The sequence below is a fragment of the Euleptes europaea genome, chromosome 4, assembly GCF_029931775.1.
Source record: "Euleptes europaea isolate rEulEur1 chromosome 4, rEulEur1.hap1, whole genome shotgun sequence".
In the NCBI taxonomy this organism is placed as follows: Eukaryota; Metazoa; Chordata; class Lepidosauria; order Squamata; family Sphaerodactylidae; genus Euleptes; species Euleptes europaea.
In genome coordinates, this window is record NC_079315.1 from 98,233,326 (window position 1) to 98,251,405 (window position 18,080).

General features: G+C 42.5%; 1 protein-coding gene across 1 annotated transcript in view; it reads right to left on the minus strand.

Annotated features, from left to right (window-relative positions):
- Nucleotides 1-18,080, minus strand: part of MTREX (Mtr4 exosome RNA helicase) — a 56,408-nt gene that overhangs the window by 19,842 nt on the left and 18,486 nt on the right. Inside the window, exons 16-18 of the mRNA XM_056849039.1 lie at nucleotides 10,248-10,398; nucleotides 8,486-8,658; nucleotides 7,621-7,689 (exon numbers count right to left, since the gene is read on the minus strand). Coding sequence (XP_056705017.1) covers nucleotides 7,621-7,689; nucleotides 8,486-8,658; nucleotides 10,248-10,398 — 393 coding nt within the window. The remainder of the gene's footprint in view (nucleotides 1-7,620; nucleotides 7,690-8,485; nucleotides 8,659-10,247; nucleotides 10,399-18,080) is intronic.

The following is an 18,080-nucleotide window of genomic DNA, read 5'->3' on the forward strand; positions in this document are numbered from 1 at the left end:
TCCCCCGCCCCGCCGCCAGAGGATCAGATCCCGTTCAAAGCCAGCCTGTAAGACTCCTTTGCCGATTAACCAATCTCTGCTGCATGACATTCTCTTTTAATCCTCTTGCTTCTAACCACTATCTCATAAACATGTGGCTCTTACCAGCCGTGGAGCGGAAGGAGCAAAGCCGTTGAGGCAGACTGTTGGCAGCCTTCATCTTCTGATTTAACGTAGCAAAAAACAAAGTGGAAGGATGGGGGGGGGCATACCACTGAAAATTGGGATGTTTGCTCTTTTTTTGGCAAGTTTTCCCTTGATATAAATGGATAGTTGGGTTGTTTTTTTTAGATGGAAGACAGGCAGAGAGGGAACTTGAAAAAGAAAACAGGCAGGCCAGAACTTGGCCGCCTTTCCTAAAATGATCCAACAGCGATCCACATAGTTTGGCTGGCCTCAGTAGCCAGCGATTATTTATGGTTCTCCCTCCCTCCCGCTTGCCCCAATTCACTGACATGAGCAGAAATCTCAGCAGATTAGTCATACTCTCGCTTCATGCCAAGCTCAGGAGGCACTCGAACAATGAGACCCTCCTTCCTGAGAGTCAAAGAGACCGCTGTGTGTCTGTCCATGTGTCTTTATTATACATATGCCCTGCCCACTCACATCTCAACTGGAGGAAAGGAGGGGGTTACATTTGTTTTTAACAAAAGGCAGGCATGCAGCACAGGCGAATTAAAGTCTGTGCTCTCCCCCACCCCTACTTTACTTTGCGGTGTTCCCCCTGGTCATCTTCCCCTACTTTTTTCCCAAGTTCTTCCAGAACCTGAGGGGAAGAACTGAATCTGGCGCTTCCACCCAGCACAGTGTAAGAAAAATTCAGGCAGCAGGACCTCACATTTTGTTAGGTAACGGGGGATGCACGAGGGGGCACCAGAAAGATTTGCGGGTCACCAGTAGCCATCTAGATATCATCTTTGCCGATCACTGTGATCCACTAAATCGGTTTTGCTGCCCAGTGGTATGTGACAATTGAATGGGAGGCAGAGTGAGAGCTCCGTGGCGGAAGGGGTCCAAAGCCAGGACCAGAATCACATAATAAAAACAGTATCATTTTAGACAGTTTGTGGCACACTTTGTTCCGATGCAGAAGATGGCCACACCAAAGACAGAGCAAACCCCTCTCCCCAAAAAAGCAGCAGTATTGTGGAAGAAAAATTATTTTGTTCAGCTATACTGCCCCTATGTGTCCTGCATGTGCTTTTTCAGGAGGATCTTCAGGTAAAGCCAGCATGGTGTCGTGGTTAAGAGTGGTGGACTCTAATCTGGAGAACAAGGTTTGATTCTCCACTCCTCGTGAGTTGCAGACGCGAATATGGAGAACCAGGTTTGACTGCCCACTCTTCCACATGAAGCCAGCTGGGTGACTTTGGGCTAGTCACAGTTCTCTCAGAACTCTCTCAGCCCTACCTACCTCACAAGATGTCTGTTGTGGGGAAGGGAAGGTGATTGTGAGCCGCTTTGAGGCTCCTTAAAGGCAGAGAAAAAGCGGGGTATAAAAACCAACTCTTCTTCTTCTGGTATAGCTAATCCATTCTGCTTGATAGTGCAATATCCTGGAATGGTTCGGGGCTGAAGTCTTGGGAAAGGGCATAGGTCAGTGGTACAGTGTGTGCTTTACAAATTAAAATGTCCCTGTTTCAACCGTCAGAGTCTCTAGTTAGCAACAGTGGAGCTGGAAAATAAGTCTGTGTGAAATCCTTGGAAAGCCAGGCGGCACTAGGCTCCTCCACATGAAGCCAGCTGGATGACCTTGGGCTAGTCACAGTTCTCTCCGAACTCTCTCAGCCCCACCTACCTCACAAGGTCCCTATTGTGGGGAGGGGGAAGGAAAGGTGATTGTAAGCTGCTTTGACACTCCACAAGGTAGAGAAAAACAAGGTATAAAAACCAGCTCTTCTTCTTCTATAAAACTTCATAGCCAAAGCAGTTCCCACAGTAACAGAGCAGCAGAGAGAGACTGTGGGAACTGCTTTGAATACAGTTTTACAGATCCCTCAGAATAAGTGTATGCGGAACATGTAGAGGCAGTATAACTGAATTTTAAAATTTTTCTTATTACACCACTGCTCTTTTGTTTTTTGCTCTTATACTTTGCTTTGAAGCAAACAAAAAATGACATTACTTAACAGAGCATAGGGCTTGAAGCAAAATACTGAAGACATTGCAAAAAGTTGAAACCATATCAGATATTTTTAAGATGCCTAGCTGTAAACAGAAACACATGGGTTGGTCATTGTTAGATTACCCAATAATCCAAGTATTTATTTATGAAACACAGTTGCAAGTAATACTCTCCTAAACTGTATGAAAAAATATTTACAGCAGCTGTTTTAATTTAGGTTTAATGATTTCTGTTTACTTGTGTCATATGAACTGCATTTGAAAATGCAATCCATATGTGGAAAAGCAGCTTTAAGCCAACATTTAAAAACACATGCTGTTTACTCAAACTTGAAACAGGCTGACATACGCATAAAATACTCTAAGGGCACACAAAACAAGCCATGCTGGATTACATCATCTACTCCAATCGCACTCTACAACAGGTAGCCAAGTTGTGTTGGTCAGAAAATGTCTCTGAATATATGGTCTACAGACAAAAACTAAACACCCTATAGGGTTAAAACTGTCACTGCTGTGGAAACAAGAGCCTGCAGGGTATTTTCACCTTGACCTGGCAGCTCAACTAGTCCCCCCCCCACAGGTTTTACAAAAATTGTCATCTGCCACGACTCTCCTATTCACCAAGACACCACAAAACACAGACATCTTCATTTCCTTATAAAAAAAGAAAAACCAGTAACCTGGGCAAAACTGTTAGCGCAAGAGGGCAAAATGGAAGATCAAGCCACACTGCAGCAAGTAAAATGCAAACCTGAATTTTAAAACCAGATCATCATTCACACTAGACATTAAAGACCAGCGGGGTGTAGTGGTTAAGAGCAGTGGTTTGAAGCGGTCGAGTCTGATCTGGTGAACTGGATTTGTTTCCTCACTCCTACACATGAAGCCATCTGAGTGACCTTGGGCTAGTCATACTCTCTCAGCCCCACCTACATCACAGGGTGTCTGTTGTGGGGAAGGGAAGGTGATTGTAAGCAGGTTTGATTCTCCCTGAAGTGGTAGAGATAGTTGGCTTATAAAAACCAACTCTTCTTTTTCTAAAATAAGTTTTAAAACTGGCAAAAGAAAGATGAGGTGGGGAGGGGATCCCTCAATCTCCCTGGCAATGCTGGGGTACCAGAATGGATGCTCCAAACTTCTGTGGGTTCCAAAAGTCCTTTTGGCAAGTTCCAATCATCGTAAAAATGTTCAAAGCCAAAAACCACCTGAGCTCTTGCAAGCTCTACAATCTGTGCACTCTGGCCATCGAGAAGACAACTTCCTATATGAAGAGAAAACTGAACGTGCCCAGGAGATTGGGGTTCTGCCTTTTCACAGAGAAAGCTCCCCTACTGACAAAGGCAGCCCCCTTCCCTAGCTCCGGAGCCAACCAACAGTTGGCAAAGTCCTCAAAGGGGCTGTAAAAGGCTTACTAAAAAAACAGCCAGCAAAAGGTAAAAGCACTAATGAGGTCATGTCTACCCTATGGAAAGGAACTAGTGCTCAATAACAGGATTTATATTAAAACGTAGCTGGAGTGGGACTCCAAGCCAGCCACAATTCACTGCCTTTGACAGCACGCAACAGGTCGCCTTTGCTGGCTAGGGCAGATAGCACACACAAAAGACATTAAGGGGTGCGCACACACACTTGTAAAGTAATATTCCTTGGAAAGGGGGGGTGAAGAGAGGGAGGTGGTCAGGTTAAGCTTTTTTTAAAAAAATTTTTATTTTCTTGATTTAAAATATCAACATATAAAACATTATCCAATGTTAAAAAATAATAATAATACTAAAGAGTCAAATAATATTACTAAATCAACCACAAATTGACTTCCCCCTCTCCCTCTTCCATCTAAAAATAAATTGTATAAACTTTTGCTAACGGAACTAATCCCAACTATTTTAATTAATATATTCTTGTCCTATCGAACATTATTAGCTCAATACCTAATATAAAACTGATGCAAAGTGTAGATAAGGGTTTAGATCAAAGAGTATCCTTTAAATGGTCCCATTTAGAATTAAATTTTTCCAAAAATATTAAACACATAGTTTGTTGACATAAACAGTAAAAGATAAAAGCAGATAGGAACCATTATTAAAGATATTTGTATGTAATCAAAGATATATTAACTTCTCCTACACCTCCCTCCATTTCCATTAAAAATTAATTATTCTGTAAATCCTCCATTTCTCCCTAAACTCATTTAAAACATATTATAGTTGTAGTAAATTAATATCATATATGGTTCTATTTCCATTAAAGCCAATCCTTTTAACCAATTCCTTTTAATCCTTTCCACAAGAAAAACTAAACTCTTTTAGATTAGTCCCTTAGCTCGGAATTTCCAACATTTCCTTCTTTTCCCCATTAATAATAAGCATCGAAGAACGTCCTTGGAGGTTGTTGGTATAGTCTCTTCCACAAATAGATGATCTTCATAGTATATCCACGTTGCGTTATCTTCCATCCCAAATTCAAAGAAAAGGATCCTGACAACTTCAGTTTCTCTACTCATTAAGTCCTCCAAGCAGATATTGAAAAGGTCATCCGGTAGAATAAAGAGACAGAGGTCCAAGTCACTCACTTTCAAATCCATTGTTGCCAGCTGGGTTATTGCAATTTGCTTGTTGTAGATCTCCATTTCCTCTGCAAAATTCTTCTGTTCTTCATCTCTCTTGTCAGCTAGAGGGACATCTTTAAGGTCTTCTATTGCTTCATTCATTTCTTGAATGACTGACTGGGTAAAGATGTTCAGCATGGCAGTCATTCGTTCCATCCGTTTTGACATCTGCTCTTGTTGTTTTAACAGCTGTTCATGTTGTTTTGCAGTTGTGTCACTTTGTATGGCAAACATATCTTGGATTTTCTTTTCCATGTTTACTTCTTGCAAGAATCTTTAAACTTAAACAATTTTGACAAGTCTTGAAAAATGTTGTTTCCAGAGTGTGGGTAGTTTAAAATCTTATGGTAAGCAAAATCGCTTAGATATTTAAGCACAAATCCTCCAAATCAGCTTAAAAAAAGACTTATAAAATTTGAAGTACCATCGAGTTTTCTGGACGCTCTAGGTTGACAAGCAGACAGGAAGTAGGAAGTCAATCAGTCAAAAACTATAGAGCCGCGGACCTTCCGTCGTCCCCTTTCAGTAGTTTTTAGTGTCGAACCTTTTAGTTGGTACACCGAGGGGAATCACTTCCGGTCCTGCGGACCTCAATTCTTCCCGTCTCCCTGGTATGTCTTGCAATACAATGGTGCTGGTAGAGATCTTCCGGTACTTCAAAATGAATCTTGAAACGTGGCTGGAGGACCTTTCCAACCCGGAAAAGGCAGCACGACCAAGGGGTAGGAGGGTTTTATTTCTCCTTTCCCCTCAAACGTCACAGAATCTGATTGGTAATTGCCCCGTCCTTCAAAAGGTTCGGTTGTTTAGTCTACCCACAGATCTACTTGATAAAGTCCTTGCTGTTTTATCTGATATCTTATCCAAATAAGAAAGTTCTTGTACGATAGTGGGGGAGAATGCGGAGTTCCCAGTTAATCCTGTCAATCGGTTCAGCTTTCCTTTCCCGGTAAGATCAAAAGAATTCTTGTTACTCACTTAGATTTCAGAGGTGAGGTTTTTCTTCTTTAAACAGTTCATAAGTTGGTTATAGGTAATGGAGGTCCGAGCCTAAAGCCAAAGAAACGCTTGCGGTGATGTTTTCTCCCCTCGATGCCAGCAGGGACAAACATCCACACCTCCGGGAGACTTAAAAAAGCTCCCTCGGAGAGTGTGGGAGTCACACCGCTTTCTTCGGGCTGCAGAGGAATTCCTGCGTCCCGGTCCACTATTTAGAACCGAGTTGGTGTGTTAAAAAACACTCCAATTCAAAGCGTTTCTTGGATTCCCTTGGGAGCTCTCCCAAGGGACGTGTGCTGGGACCAACTCAGTTACCGGAAGTCGAGGTGGTCAGGTTAAGCTGACCAGAGTGCAGAAGTGAAGCAAACACAGGCCATTTTTAAATCACAGGTATTGACTTGCAATATTCATACAAAAGTTCTACAGTTGTTTTGCTCTTCTAGGGAAGAATAGATAACGTTGCAGGTAAGGAGAGATTCCTCTGCTATGAAATCCCTGTTATCAACATACTATCCCGATATTCTCCTTGCCCTCTGGGCACAGATGTTCCAGATGAAGACAAAGGTAAAAATGAAATGCTGAATAGGTCAAGAATTAGTGATCCTTGTTGATCCAGGGTCACTGCTGTCAGTGCCAAGGGCTAGCAATGGTACGTGTATGGTAAAACAAGAATCCCCACTCTTTTCATGCTCAAGGGACTGTTAACATTTGACAATAAAAGTGTAGCATTTAATAATTTAGGGAAGTCCCAAATTCACTTATAGGAAGTAGTTGCTTTTACATCAAAGTAATTTGTCTGAAGTTGAAAAACAAAGATTAACCTGCCTCTTAGGTCCTACGAGCCTCTTCTCTGATCTCACTGCAATCTTAACCATCAGTGTTGTCTCCCTAGACCATTTTACTATCTATATAGAAATATGATGGACTGAAGCTCTACAGAGCCTGCTTTGGAATCATAAAACGCCCTGTGGAAAAATGTGCACTTCAAGGACTCATATGGACGCCTTCATACAACTAACACCAGGAGATACAAAAGTCAGCCACAAATAGATCAGATTGCAGCAAGATCAGAGAGTCAGTAATTCTGTTCTCTCAGCCAGCGTGCTGTAGTGGTTAAGAGTGGTGGTTTGGTGGACATAAATCTGGAGAACTGGGTTCATTTCCCCACTCCGCCACATAAGCGGCGGACGCTAATCTGGTGGACCGGGTTGGTTTCCTCACTCCTACACATTAAGCCAGCTGGGGTGACCTTGGGCTAGTCACAACTGTCTTCGAATTCTCTCAGATCCACCTACCTCACAAGGTGTCTGTGGTTGAGGGGAAGGGAAGGCGACTGTAAGCTGGTTTGATTCTCCTTTAAGTGGTAGAGAAAGTCAGCATATAAAAACCAACTCCTCTTCTTCTACCTGCTACCAGACCTGCATGCCCCAGAGTTCATCCTATGGCACAGATCTGACTGTAATAGCTGTGGCTTCAGGGCTCTGGATGTTAACATTATTAGGTCTTGGATGAGTCAGAAATTCACCTGCAATCTGGGCTTATAGCCAAATGTCTGAATAAGGTCTAAACTAGTGCATACTATGAACAAAGCCACGACCTGGAAATCAAGATCCTTGCCATCCTCGGAACACTTCCTTAGAAGTAAACCTCACTGCACTTAGGGGAACGTATTTTCTAGATCAGGCTACAGGCCTTGAATTATAAAGCTCATTAAGAAACAAGGACTTCAGTATACTAGTATGAGTGACCACCTTGAAATGAACAAGAATGTGATTATAAATTATCATTTTGAAAAAAAGTTCAAGTATATGTTTATATCACAGTGGGAAGGCCACTAAATATTGTTTTACCTTAACGTTGGATTTCTTGGAGAAGTTGACCACCACTCCCCAGCCAAAATAATCATCTTCATTTTTCACCTTAAAAAACAAAACAGAACATGACATCCAAATATAAAGCTGTGCTGGAAGTAAAGAATTACAATTAAATGAGATCAGAAAACTGCATAATAGAAAGCAGCAAATATTATGAAGCCCTAATGTGGCATGAGAACAAACTTACTACCAACAGTTCTTTTCCTTGTGTATAAACTTTATAAAATCAGTCCCTCAATCAAGAGGAAATCCTGACTGACCACTTCAGTTATGTTTGTATCATATAATAAGTAAATAAACTATATTGCTCAAGTGGTTGTCAAATAGTGATATAACGAACATTTTTTTAGAAACAAACCACCACTAATTTACTAAGAAATATGAGACAGCCTACAGAAGCACATACTCTGAAGCTGGATATTTTTTTTTAAAGGATAGTGATTCAATTTTCAAAATAAAATGGCTAAGTAATCTTGGCGAACATTGTTTATACCTATATAATAAAACCACAGGCTCAGAACCCAAATAAGAGATCCCTTAGGGATCTGCAGAGACCATGAGGATCCAGTTTAAAAGTTTACATTCTCGCCAGAGTTTCCCAAACTTTTTGAATCATGGAGCACTTTTCAGGAGAGAAATTTGTCACGGAGCACTAATTTTCACATAGCACCTACATATTAAATCGAATGACAGGAGTATTTTTCTTTCCAATCTCTTCATGGAGCACTAGGAGATGCTTCGGGGAGCACCAAGTGCTCCTTGGAGCAGTTTGGGAGCCTCTGTTCTATGCTACCAAAACATAGATTTCAAACACAAACCTGATGAAAAGAAACCTACTTACTTTTACCAGCCTGCCCGGTTGTAAAAACGGCAAGCAGTACTTTGGCTTGTGAATGTACTCTTCAATTTCCTTCCCCAGCTTAGCAAGTTGTTGTCTGATTTTATAGTAGATGACCACACTTTCCTCGTTGGGAATTTCAATCTCGTTGTACTGCTGCTCTAATTTATTTACCTCTACAAACAAGCATTTCAAGATAAACGGATTAGATCGAAGTCTGTGATATTACAAGCTATGGTAACTTCCGTTCCCTCATGAACTGCACTGCATGCAAGCAGAGGAACAGCCAAAAGCACAAAAAAACCTTGGTCCCACATACTCCCCCATGGCATGGGTATTCAGCATACCAGGCTATTGAGAGGAATAACCGTGGCCCAGTTCCTGCACATATGCCAAAGAGTAGAGGAGGTTTCAGCTAGCTGGTTTGAGGTCAACTCAGTCTTCCATCCTTCCAAGGTTGTTAAAGTGAGTACCTAGCTCACTGGGGGTAAAGTGTAGACGACTGGGGAAGGCAATGGCAAACCATCCCCATAAACATAGTCTGCCTAGTAAATGTCATGATGTGATGTCTCCCCATGGGCCAGGAATGACCCAGGGCTTGCACAGGGGTCGACACCTTTACCTTTTCAAAGACAGTGGTCTTCAGCTCATGGCTTGACACATTCAGATGGGTTGTGGAGCCCCACCTGCTGGGTCACGAAGTCCTACACAGCCATCACCTCTACTGCTTTTTCCTGGTGCTAGTGCACATACACAGACTGCAAGGGTACCATGCCTCATACCTCTCCTCTGCTACTCACCGAAAGGACCATCAGGACAGCAAGGTGAGATTACTCAGTGGTGGAAGGGATTCTTTTTAGCAGACAGCTGTGCTTGCTTCCTACTACAGTTCTCTAAGTTGGAAGTCAGCAGCGAAAGAGACGAAGAACCATCTTTGAAAACTCACTCCATTATATTGTCGAAGGCTTTCACAGTCAGAGTTCATCAGTTCTTGTAGGTTATCCAGGCTGTGTGACCGTGGTCTTGGCATTTTCTTTCCTGACGTTTTGCCAGCAGCTGTGGCAGGCATCTTCAGAGGAGTAACACTGAAGGACAGTGTCTCTCAGTGTCAAAGTGTGTTGGAAGAGTAATATTTATAGTCAGAAGGGGGTTGGGATGGACCTGAGTCATTGTCCTGCAATTACCTTTGATTCTTTTCCAGGACAATGACTCAGCTCAAACCCAACCCCCTTCTGACTATATATATATTACTCTTCCAACACACTTTGACACTAAGAGACACTGTCCTTCAGTGTTACTCCTCTGAAGATGCCTGCCACAGCTGTTGGCAAAACGTCAGGAAAGAAAATACCAAGACCACGGTCACACAGCCCGGATAACCTACAAGAACTCACTCCATTATGTTCAGTGGCTGGGACCCCGAGAAAAATGTGGCTAGCTCTGCCTGCCCAAGTTGGCTTTTGGCTTGTGTTCTTTCAAGAGAAGCCCCCCTCTATGCCACATAGCAAGCCCCTTTTGAAAGACCTCTAATTTTCAAGAGCAATTTGTGGTTTGGCAGAAGGACAGACTGATCAAAGTAAAAAATCTGACGGGCTGCACCCAACCTCTTTCCTGCGGCTGATAATGGTTCTTGCCAACTAAACAGTCATTATCTAGTAACAGGTTAACCAACTCCATGGAAAATACTATGCAAAGGTAAGTCCTTGGGAGTGCACAAGCACTGTGGGCATGCTTCCAAATGGTTACACATTCACATAATACTTACTTTCAACCACTCCTGGAATTGCTCTGTAATGCTGGAACTGATAAAAAGATTTCTCCAACATATATTCCGGGTTGATTTCTTCAACGCGCAGCAAATTCAGTACCATGTTGTACGTCAAATGGAACGCACTATTTAGAGGGTCGGCAGATCCCTAAAACAGTCAAGCAAAATCGGTAAGGTCAGGAAACACAGAGCATCACATTCCTAAAATAATTAAACTTTGGAGCCCAAATGGAACTCTGACATCCCACCTCCCAAGTTTGTATATTCATAATGGACCACCCTGTTCCAAATTGCAGAGGGATAGCCATGTTAGTCTGTCGCAGCAAAACAAAACAAAAGTCCGGTGGCACATTTCTTTCAGTACCAGATTTCATGAGTCAGAGCTCACTTCTTCACACTAAAACTCCCAGCCTCAACTCCTCTGCCTCCCTTCTGCAATTTCCCCCATAAGAATTCCGAAAATGATTTTCTCTTTATATATCTGAAAAAGTGAGCTCTGAATCATAAAAACCTCACACTGAAATAAATTTTAGCCTTCAAGGTGCCACTGGACTTGTTTTATTTTAATTAGTTCAAATACATTTTTGTAAAAGAATAAAATATACTCCAGGATGTTATTTCAAGACAGGCTGAAGAAAAAGTACTCTGAGTACACAGAAAATTCCCACTGCCGGCATGAGAATTCTCCAGACAGGGACTCCCCCTGGAACTGACAATAATGGAAGAGACCAGCGTGTAACTCTCCACTACTAGATGTACGACAGCCAATAACAGCTGTGCAACTCTCAGATCTACCATACTGATACGAAGCTTAATACTTTACAAACATTCTCCTAATTGAAAACAGTTGTTGATAATTGCATGCTGCGCATCAATGGCTTTTAAACTTTGTGCCTTATGGATACCCTTTTCCAGACTGACTCATCTGCCAAGAAAGCGGCATGTTGCAGAGTGTTCCGGACGATGCTCCAAGGGTGCACAGCTGGTCCAGCATTAAGTGAGATTGCCTCCTCTAATACAACAAGCATTCCCCTGCAGCCGCAGAGGGATATCGGTACTGGTGAACTGTTTTGTCAGGTCGTAAGCTGTCTGCCTTTACTCATAGTCTCATTGAGGAGCCCCTGATAAGCTGAGCCCAAAGTTCCTTGAAACAAAGCCTGAAAACCACTGCTCTACACCACTGAAATAAGGCCAAGATTTAACAATTTTCGCAGCTACTTCCATAAGCCCAATGAGACTTTAGACTTGCATTCCTGAACAGCAGACTTCCACCCTGTGTCACAAACCATTTTTGAAACTTAGAAGTTTCAAAAGCAATTTGATGTGCCCACAAGTTTGCTATACAGGTTCAAAGTGAGTACTTCGTTTATTATTATTATTTTAAAATATTTGTTCCCTGCCCATCAACCAAATGGCTCCTTGGACAGTTTATATAAAACCTTGAGACAAAGCAAACAAACGTAATAAACTGTAAATTTTCAACTGCTTAAAAAGGTATGGAAAGCCAAAAATTGGCCATCCAATGCACCCCAATACCTTGTGTTTCTTATGGTGAGATGAGGACGAGTATTTCAGGGACTCCCAAATGAACTGAGTATCCTTAGACTTCTTCATTACAGATTATTCCTTACTGTCTGATCCCAGTCAATTAAAGCATTAGGAAGAAGAAGAAGAGTTGGTTTTTATACTCTGCTTTTTCTCTACCTTTAAGGAGTCTCAAAGTGGCTTCCCGTCCCCTCCCCACAACAGACACTTAATGAGATAGGTGGGGCTGAGAGAGTTCTGAGAATGTGAATGGCCCAAGGTCACCCAGCAGGCTTCATGTGGAGGAGCGGGGAATCGAACCCAGTTCTCCAGATTAGAGTTGGCCACTCTTAACCACTACACCACTAAACATAATACATGCCCTCAGCTCTCCAATTCCTTTAAATCACTTTCTTCAATTAGTCTACTGAAGGACTGAAAAAAACAGCCAGTGTGTGATAGTGGTTAAAGAGTCAGACTAGGATCTGGGAGACCCAGGTTCAAATCCGCACTCTGCCATGGAAGCTTGCTGGGTGACCATGGGCCAGTCACTTATTCTCAGCCTAGCCTACCTCACAGGGTTATTGTGAGGATAAAATGGAGGTAAATGATATACGCCACTTTTGGTTCCCACTGGGAAGAAAGGGAGAGTATAAATTAAGTAAATAAGTATGATCAATTACTACTTTTTCTAGTAGAGGAATTCGTGCAAAACCTACACTGCATGAAAGTGTTTTGTTTTTTTTTAAATTCTAGCAATACTGCACCTTGAGCTTTAGAACATTCTGAGAGGCATGGTACATCCAGCTCTGTTCTACATCTGCTTTCAGAACTACAAATCACGGGTGCTTCATCTACAAACAAAAGCTGCAGTCCTAAGCATGTTTCAGGGAAGTACAGACTGCTGAAACCCAACATGACTCACTTTATTTTCTATTATAGTCTATTTCAGAACATAAACTGATCATTTTGCTTTCTGTGATACTCTCTGGGGAAAAACTTTAAATGATACAGTCTGTCTGAAATGGACAATTAAATTCATTAAATGAATAGATGGCCTTTCATTCCATCCTACGTTTCACAAGAATCTCTTTGATAACAAACCACCTCAGTGGTCTCTGAAAAGTTCAACACCAAAAAAAGCATTTTGCTGTTGCTTATTTGTCATGCAAGCAAATACTACGTACATTTTGCCTGCTTTTTAAAACAAGTCTCATTGAGAACAACTTCAGCAAAATACCATTCTAACCAGACATGGAGAACATTTAAAACTCCAGTACCAAGGCTAATGAGGAGCCCCGTGGCGCAGAGTGGTAAGCTGCAGTACTGCAGTCCAAGCTCTGCTTATGACCTGAGTTCAATCCCAATGGAAGTTGGTTTCAGGTAGCCGGCTCAAGGCTGACTCAGCCTTCCATCCTTCCGAGGTCGGTAAAATGATTACCCAGCTTGCTGGGGGTAAAGGGTACATGACTGGGGAAGGCACTGTAAAACCACCCCATAAACAAAGTCTGCCTAGGAAACAACGGGATGTGATGTCACCCCATGGGTCAGGAATGACCTGGTGCTTGCACAGGGGACCTTTACCAAGGCTAATATTCAATCAAAACTGCAAATGTTTGGTTTGGATTAAAGATTCAAAGCATTTTAGTAACTTGACCTAAGCAAAGATCAGGAACAAAAAGGCAGATACACTGAAAAGTAACTTCTGAAAAGAAACAGAAGTGAATTTTTGGGACAATTTTTGGGACAACCTCTGAGACATTACAAAAAATCTGCAGTGTTGCCTCTTCTGCTCCAGATAAGAAAGGTGCAACTTCAACTTCAAGTGACAAAAGAGAAGGAATCCAACTTCAATAAATGAAACAAGATTTCAGAAACTAACAAATCACAACCATTAGCAACCCTGGCTAATACTGGCCATCATAGACCAAACAGACTGGAAGGGCTGATACTGCAGCTATTACACGGCTATCGACATCAGGTCTTGCACTGACCCCAGCTCAAGAGCTTCACCATCAAAGCTCACAGATACTTGTAGTCACAGCAGATTTGAAAGAGAAATCAAAGCCCATTCGGAAGAAAGCTGATGCACTAGGAGAGCAGAAATCACAACTGTATGTCCCTAGTTAGCATCTTACTTTTATAGCAGCAGCCATGGACTGAACCAAGGAAGTGTGGAAGAGCCGGAAACAGTGGCTCTACCCACCCGTTCTTTCTCCTGTGCCCCCGGACAAAGGCACACCTGATGAAGGGAGATTTGACCCTCAAAAGCTCACACCCTGAAAATCCTGCTGGTCTCTAAGGTGCTACTGGATTTGAATCTAGCTCTTCTGCTAGAGACAGTGGTTCATCTCACTTGTATCTTAATGGTGCAACAGCCTATAGAGGTGAAGCAATGGCTTTAACTATGGTTTTTCCCATCCCATACAATCCATCTAATATGTAACCCAACTAATAGCAAAGTGTGGAGTTCTCTGAACTGCCAAACTCACAGTCCTAGGCTCAGATTGATGGTTCAGATGGAAGCTGGAATTGACCCATCGCAAGAGAACCTGTTTGGGTGATTTAATGCAACGTAAGTACATATCCCAGTTGATAAAAGTTATCACAACGTAACCCATCCAGGTGGGTATGATCACAGGTCTACCGAAAATGCAAGAGCGACACAGCCAGATGACAGACTAACTTGAAGCAAGCATTTGGTGACAGACAGAACAAGCCTCAGAATGTGTTTTATGCACTTTGTGAATTTCACATCAGGTCTAACAGATGCAACAACTTCCTATGAATTCCCCCCCTTTCCTCACACACTTCTTTTATGACTGTAATGGCTAAAATAATAAACATTCAACTAACGCTTTTACTCTAAAGCTTTTTTGGTGTGTGGAAAACTGAAAGGCACTCAACTGAGCCAGTAACGACAGGCTGAACCATAAAATACTTCACTGTGACCAATTTGGCAAACAAGATGCAATTCCCAAGAAATTCAGTTTGGGCAGTAAGCCATCCGGACCTTGCAGAGCGGGCAAAGGAAAAAAAGAGAGGAAAATATCAATAGCTCAACGTGCCCCTAACACAAGAAGCAAAGTCATGTGTTTCTATTTAAGTTACACAGTTTGTGACACAGACAAGCTACTCTTGCATGGTCCCACTTTTTGTCTTTTCTGGATCCCACAAACCTATTTATTTATACCCCCCTTTTCTCTCTAATAGGGACCCAAAGCAGCTTATAAGATTGCCATCGGGGTGTTGTGGTTAAGAGCGGTGGACTCGAATCTGGAGAAACAGGTTTGATTCCCCACCTCCACGTGAAGCCTGCTGGGTGACCTGGGGCTAGTCACAGTTCTTTCAGAACTATCACAAGGTGTCTGTTGAAGGGAGGGGAAAGGAAGGTGATTGTAAACCGCTTTGAGACTCCTTAAAAGGTAGAGAAAAGTGGGGTATAAAAGCCAACTCTTTCTTCCTCCTCACCTGCATTTTAGCTTTGCAACCTTAATCCTGTGAGGTAAGTCAGGTGCAGACAGCTGACTGGCCCAAGGTCGCCCACTAAGTTTTCATGGCAGAGCTCGGGATTTGAACCTGGGTCTCCCAGATCCTAGCCTGACGTTTTCTCCACTACATCATCGGTGAAAGAGTAAATGCCCAGAATTCTGCATCAATTGTCTAATCTGTGTTAAGTGATTCTTTTGTATGTACTGATCTAGTCTTGGTCTGATCTAGCAAGAATCCCGCCAGCTGGCAGCAAGGTGGATCAGCACAAGTGAAGGTCAGTTAATCTTCTTCCCATCCCACTATATTGCGCAAAACACCAGACTTGTGCAATTAACCACGTAGCATGTCTGAATTAGCCTTGATTTATTCTTTGAAGTTCAGCAACACTGATCTAATTTACGCTTGGCCTCAGAAAACAGTCTGGGAAGTAAACAGACTCTTAGCCCAGTAAGTACTTGGATGGAACACTACCTCGGTATGCGGCTCTGAGAAACCCGGATCAAGGATGAGATGTAAACCTACCAAATAACGTCCAGAAATGTTTCTTCTAAAAGTGCTACTCTTAATAACGACAACATTCCTGCCTGATTAATTTCTCTGGAAGACATTAATAATTTTTAATAATTAAGAGTGAAAGACCTGATTTGTCATTCTACTACGGAGGACCTCTTAGCAGGTTCAAGAAGATGCTTTGTATATCTTCCCAAACTGAAGTTTAAAAACAACAACAACCATCCGGCAGAATTTTAGGTGAAATTAGTCTATCTGGAATCATTTTTATTTTTAACTGAAGTTTTTCTAGTTTTACAGCTCTGAGCAGGACCACAGGACTGAACGCCCTGGCCGTTACTGAACTCCTCTGCGGGCACCCCTGCCTAGTCCTTCATGCCATGCTCTGGCTGCCAGGTAAAGCCCTTTAACAAACAGTCTATTACATTTTCCAAAACCTGCCCACACATGTGGATGCTTGGAAAGGCATGTGAATGAGCCTGATGTAAAACCGGACAACAAGCCTGCAATTAAGTCAGTGTGTTCAGCTGATGTTTATAACATGGACTCCAAGCAGCTGGATGAATTCCACTCCAGCAGCTCGCTTGAAGGGTTGTCTCTCTGCCTGGTTATAAACAGTGAGGTCACAGGATGGCTTTCAATGAGAAATTAGCTTTAGGGGTAAATAATGTGAGATTATAGGTTCTCTTTCTAAGAAAGAAAAAAAAACTCAACTACAGTAAAACAAAAGGAAAACCGAATGGGGAGCCAGAGAGTTGCTTTCATCACAAAGTGGTCACTGGCATTCTCCACAAAGAGGCATCACGGTTGCACAGCCACTGCTGCATTTGCAGACCCAACGTCCCACATACAGACCAAAGCATCTCCAGCTTAAAGGATCTCAGGTACCAGGGACAGGCAAGATTTTGTTTTGCCTGAAGCCCTGGAAGGTATGATGCCAGTTAGAGTAGACTGCTCTGATCTAGAAGGATTAGTCTGACAGTAAAGCAGATTCATACGCTGGGCCATCTGTTTAAGGCGAGGAATATCGTCTTGTCATAAGGCTACATGGCAAAGTAAGGGCACACTAACATGTTCCACTCCTACAGGTTTCAATGGGTTAATACAGAAACAATGTCCAGGATTCCAGCCTAAATCATTTAACTCACATAAGTATTGATTTTTTTTTAAAATGAAGCTACTGCAAAGGGAAGTCTGGGGGGGGGGGGAAATCACGGAAAGGTTTACAGATCATTGCTGGGACCCACATGCCCTCAACCTTGACAGGCTCACTGTTCCTGCCTCTGGCCCTTGCGTGGCCCCTACAGAGCCGCTCCTGAAGTCTGAAAGACTTCCAGTGTGATGCAAAGAGCTGTCGCCACAATAACAAAAAAAATACACACACCCCCTTCACACTTCCCCTATGGAAACATTATGCGGGTGTGCACAGGACTCTTTGGAGGCCAGCCTATAAATGGAGTAATGGAGAGGTACAGCCGTGCTTTTTTCAGTTTTGCCAAAATTCTTATGGCACACAGCGCAAGACCTAACAGCAATGTAGCACTACAAATTAAACCTTCCAGATGGCTTCTTTCCCTGGATATATAGTCTGTTAAACAAAGATAGTGCTGCTCTCCTTCTTGGATCTGGGGTACATTAAGTTTAGCTTGGATTTATGATGAACGTTTGTTATGCTGCAAAGATAAAGTACTGGCACAGTATTGTTTGCTATCTAATCCTACAAATGCAAGATCACTCTTACACCATTTTACTGATCCTAAATTTGAAGCTCCCACCCATTTCCAAACTTTACATCACTGAATATTTATGATGATAGAATAGTTCACCAGTATGCAATTAAAGTGGAAGGGGGAAAACCCTCACACTAGCAGTGTTAAACCAGACCGATTTTAAGTCCCAGTGGGTTGCTGACATGTATTGAAGGCTAACTGATCTGTGCTGTTTATTTTGAACACATGCCACTGAAAGCACTGATCGCTTACTGGCACATCCCAACGATGTTAAGACTATGCCAGCATATGCTATTAGGTTTTTACCCCTTCTTCCTCCAAAGAGTTCAAGAAGAGGAAGAAGAAGAAGAATTGGTTTTTATATGCCAACTTTCTATACCACTTAAGGAAGGGTTAGGGTTAGAATCACCTTACCTTCCCCTCCCCACAACAGACACCAGGTGAGGTAGGTGAGGCGGAGAGTGTGTGACTAGCCCAAGGTCACCCAGCTGGCTTCACGTGTAGGAGTGGGGAAACCAACCCAGTTTACCAGATTAGCCTCCGCCATTCATGTGGAGGAGTGGGGAAATCAAAC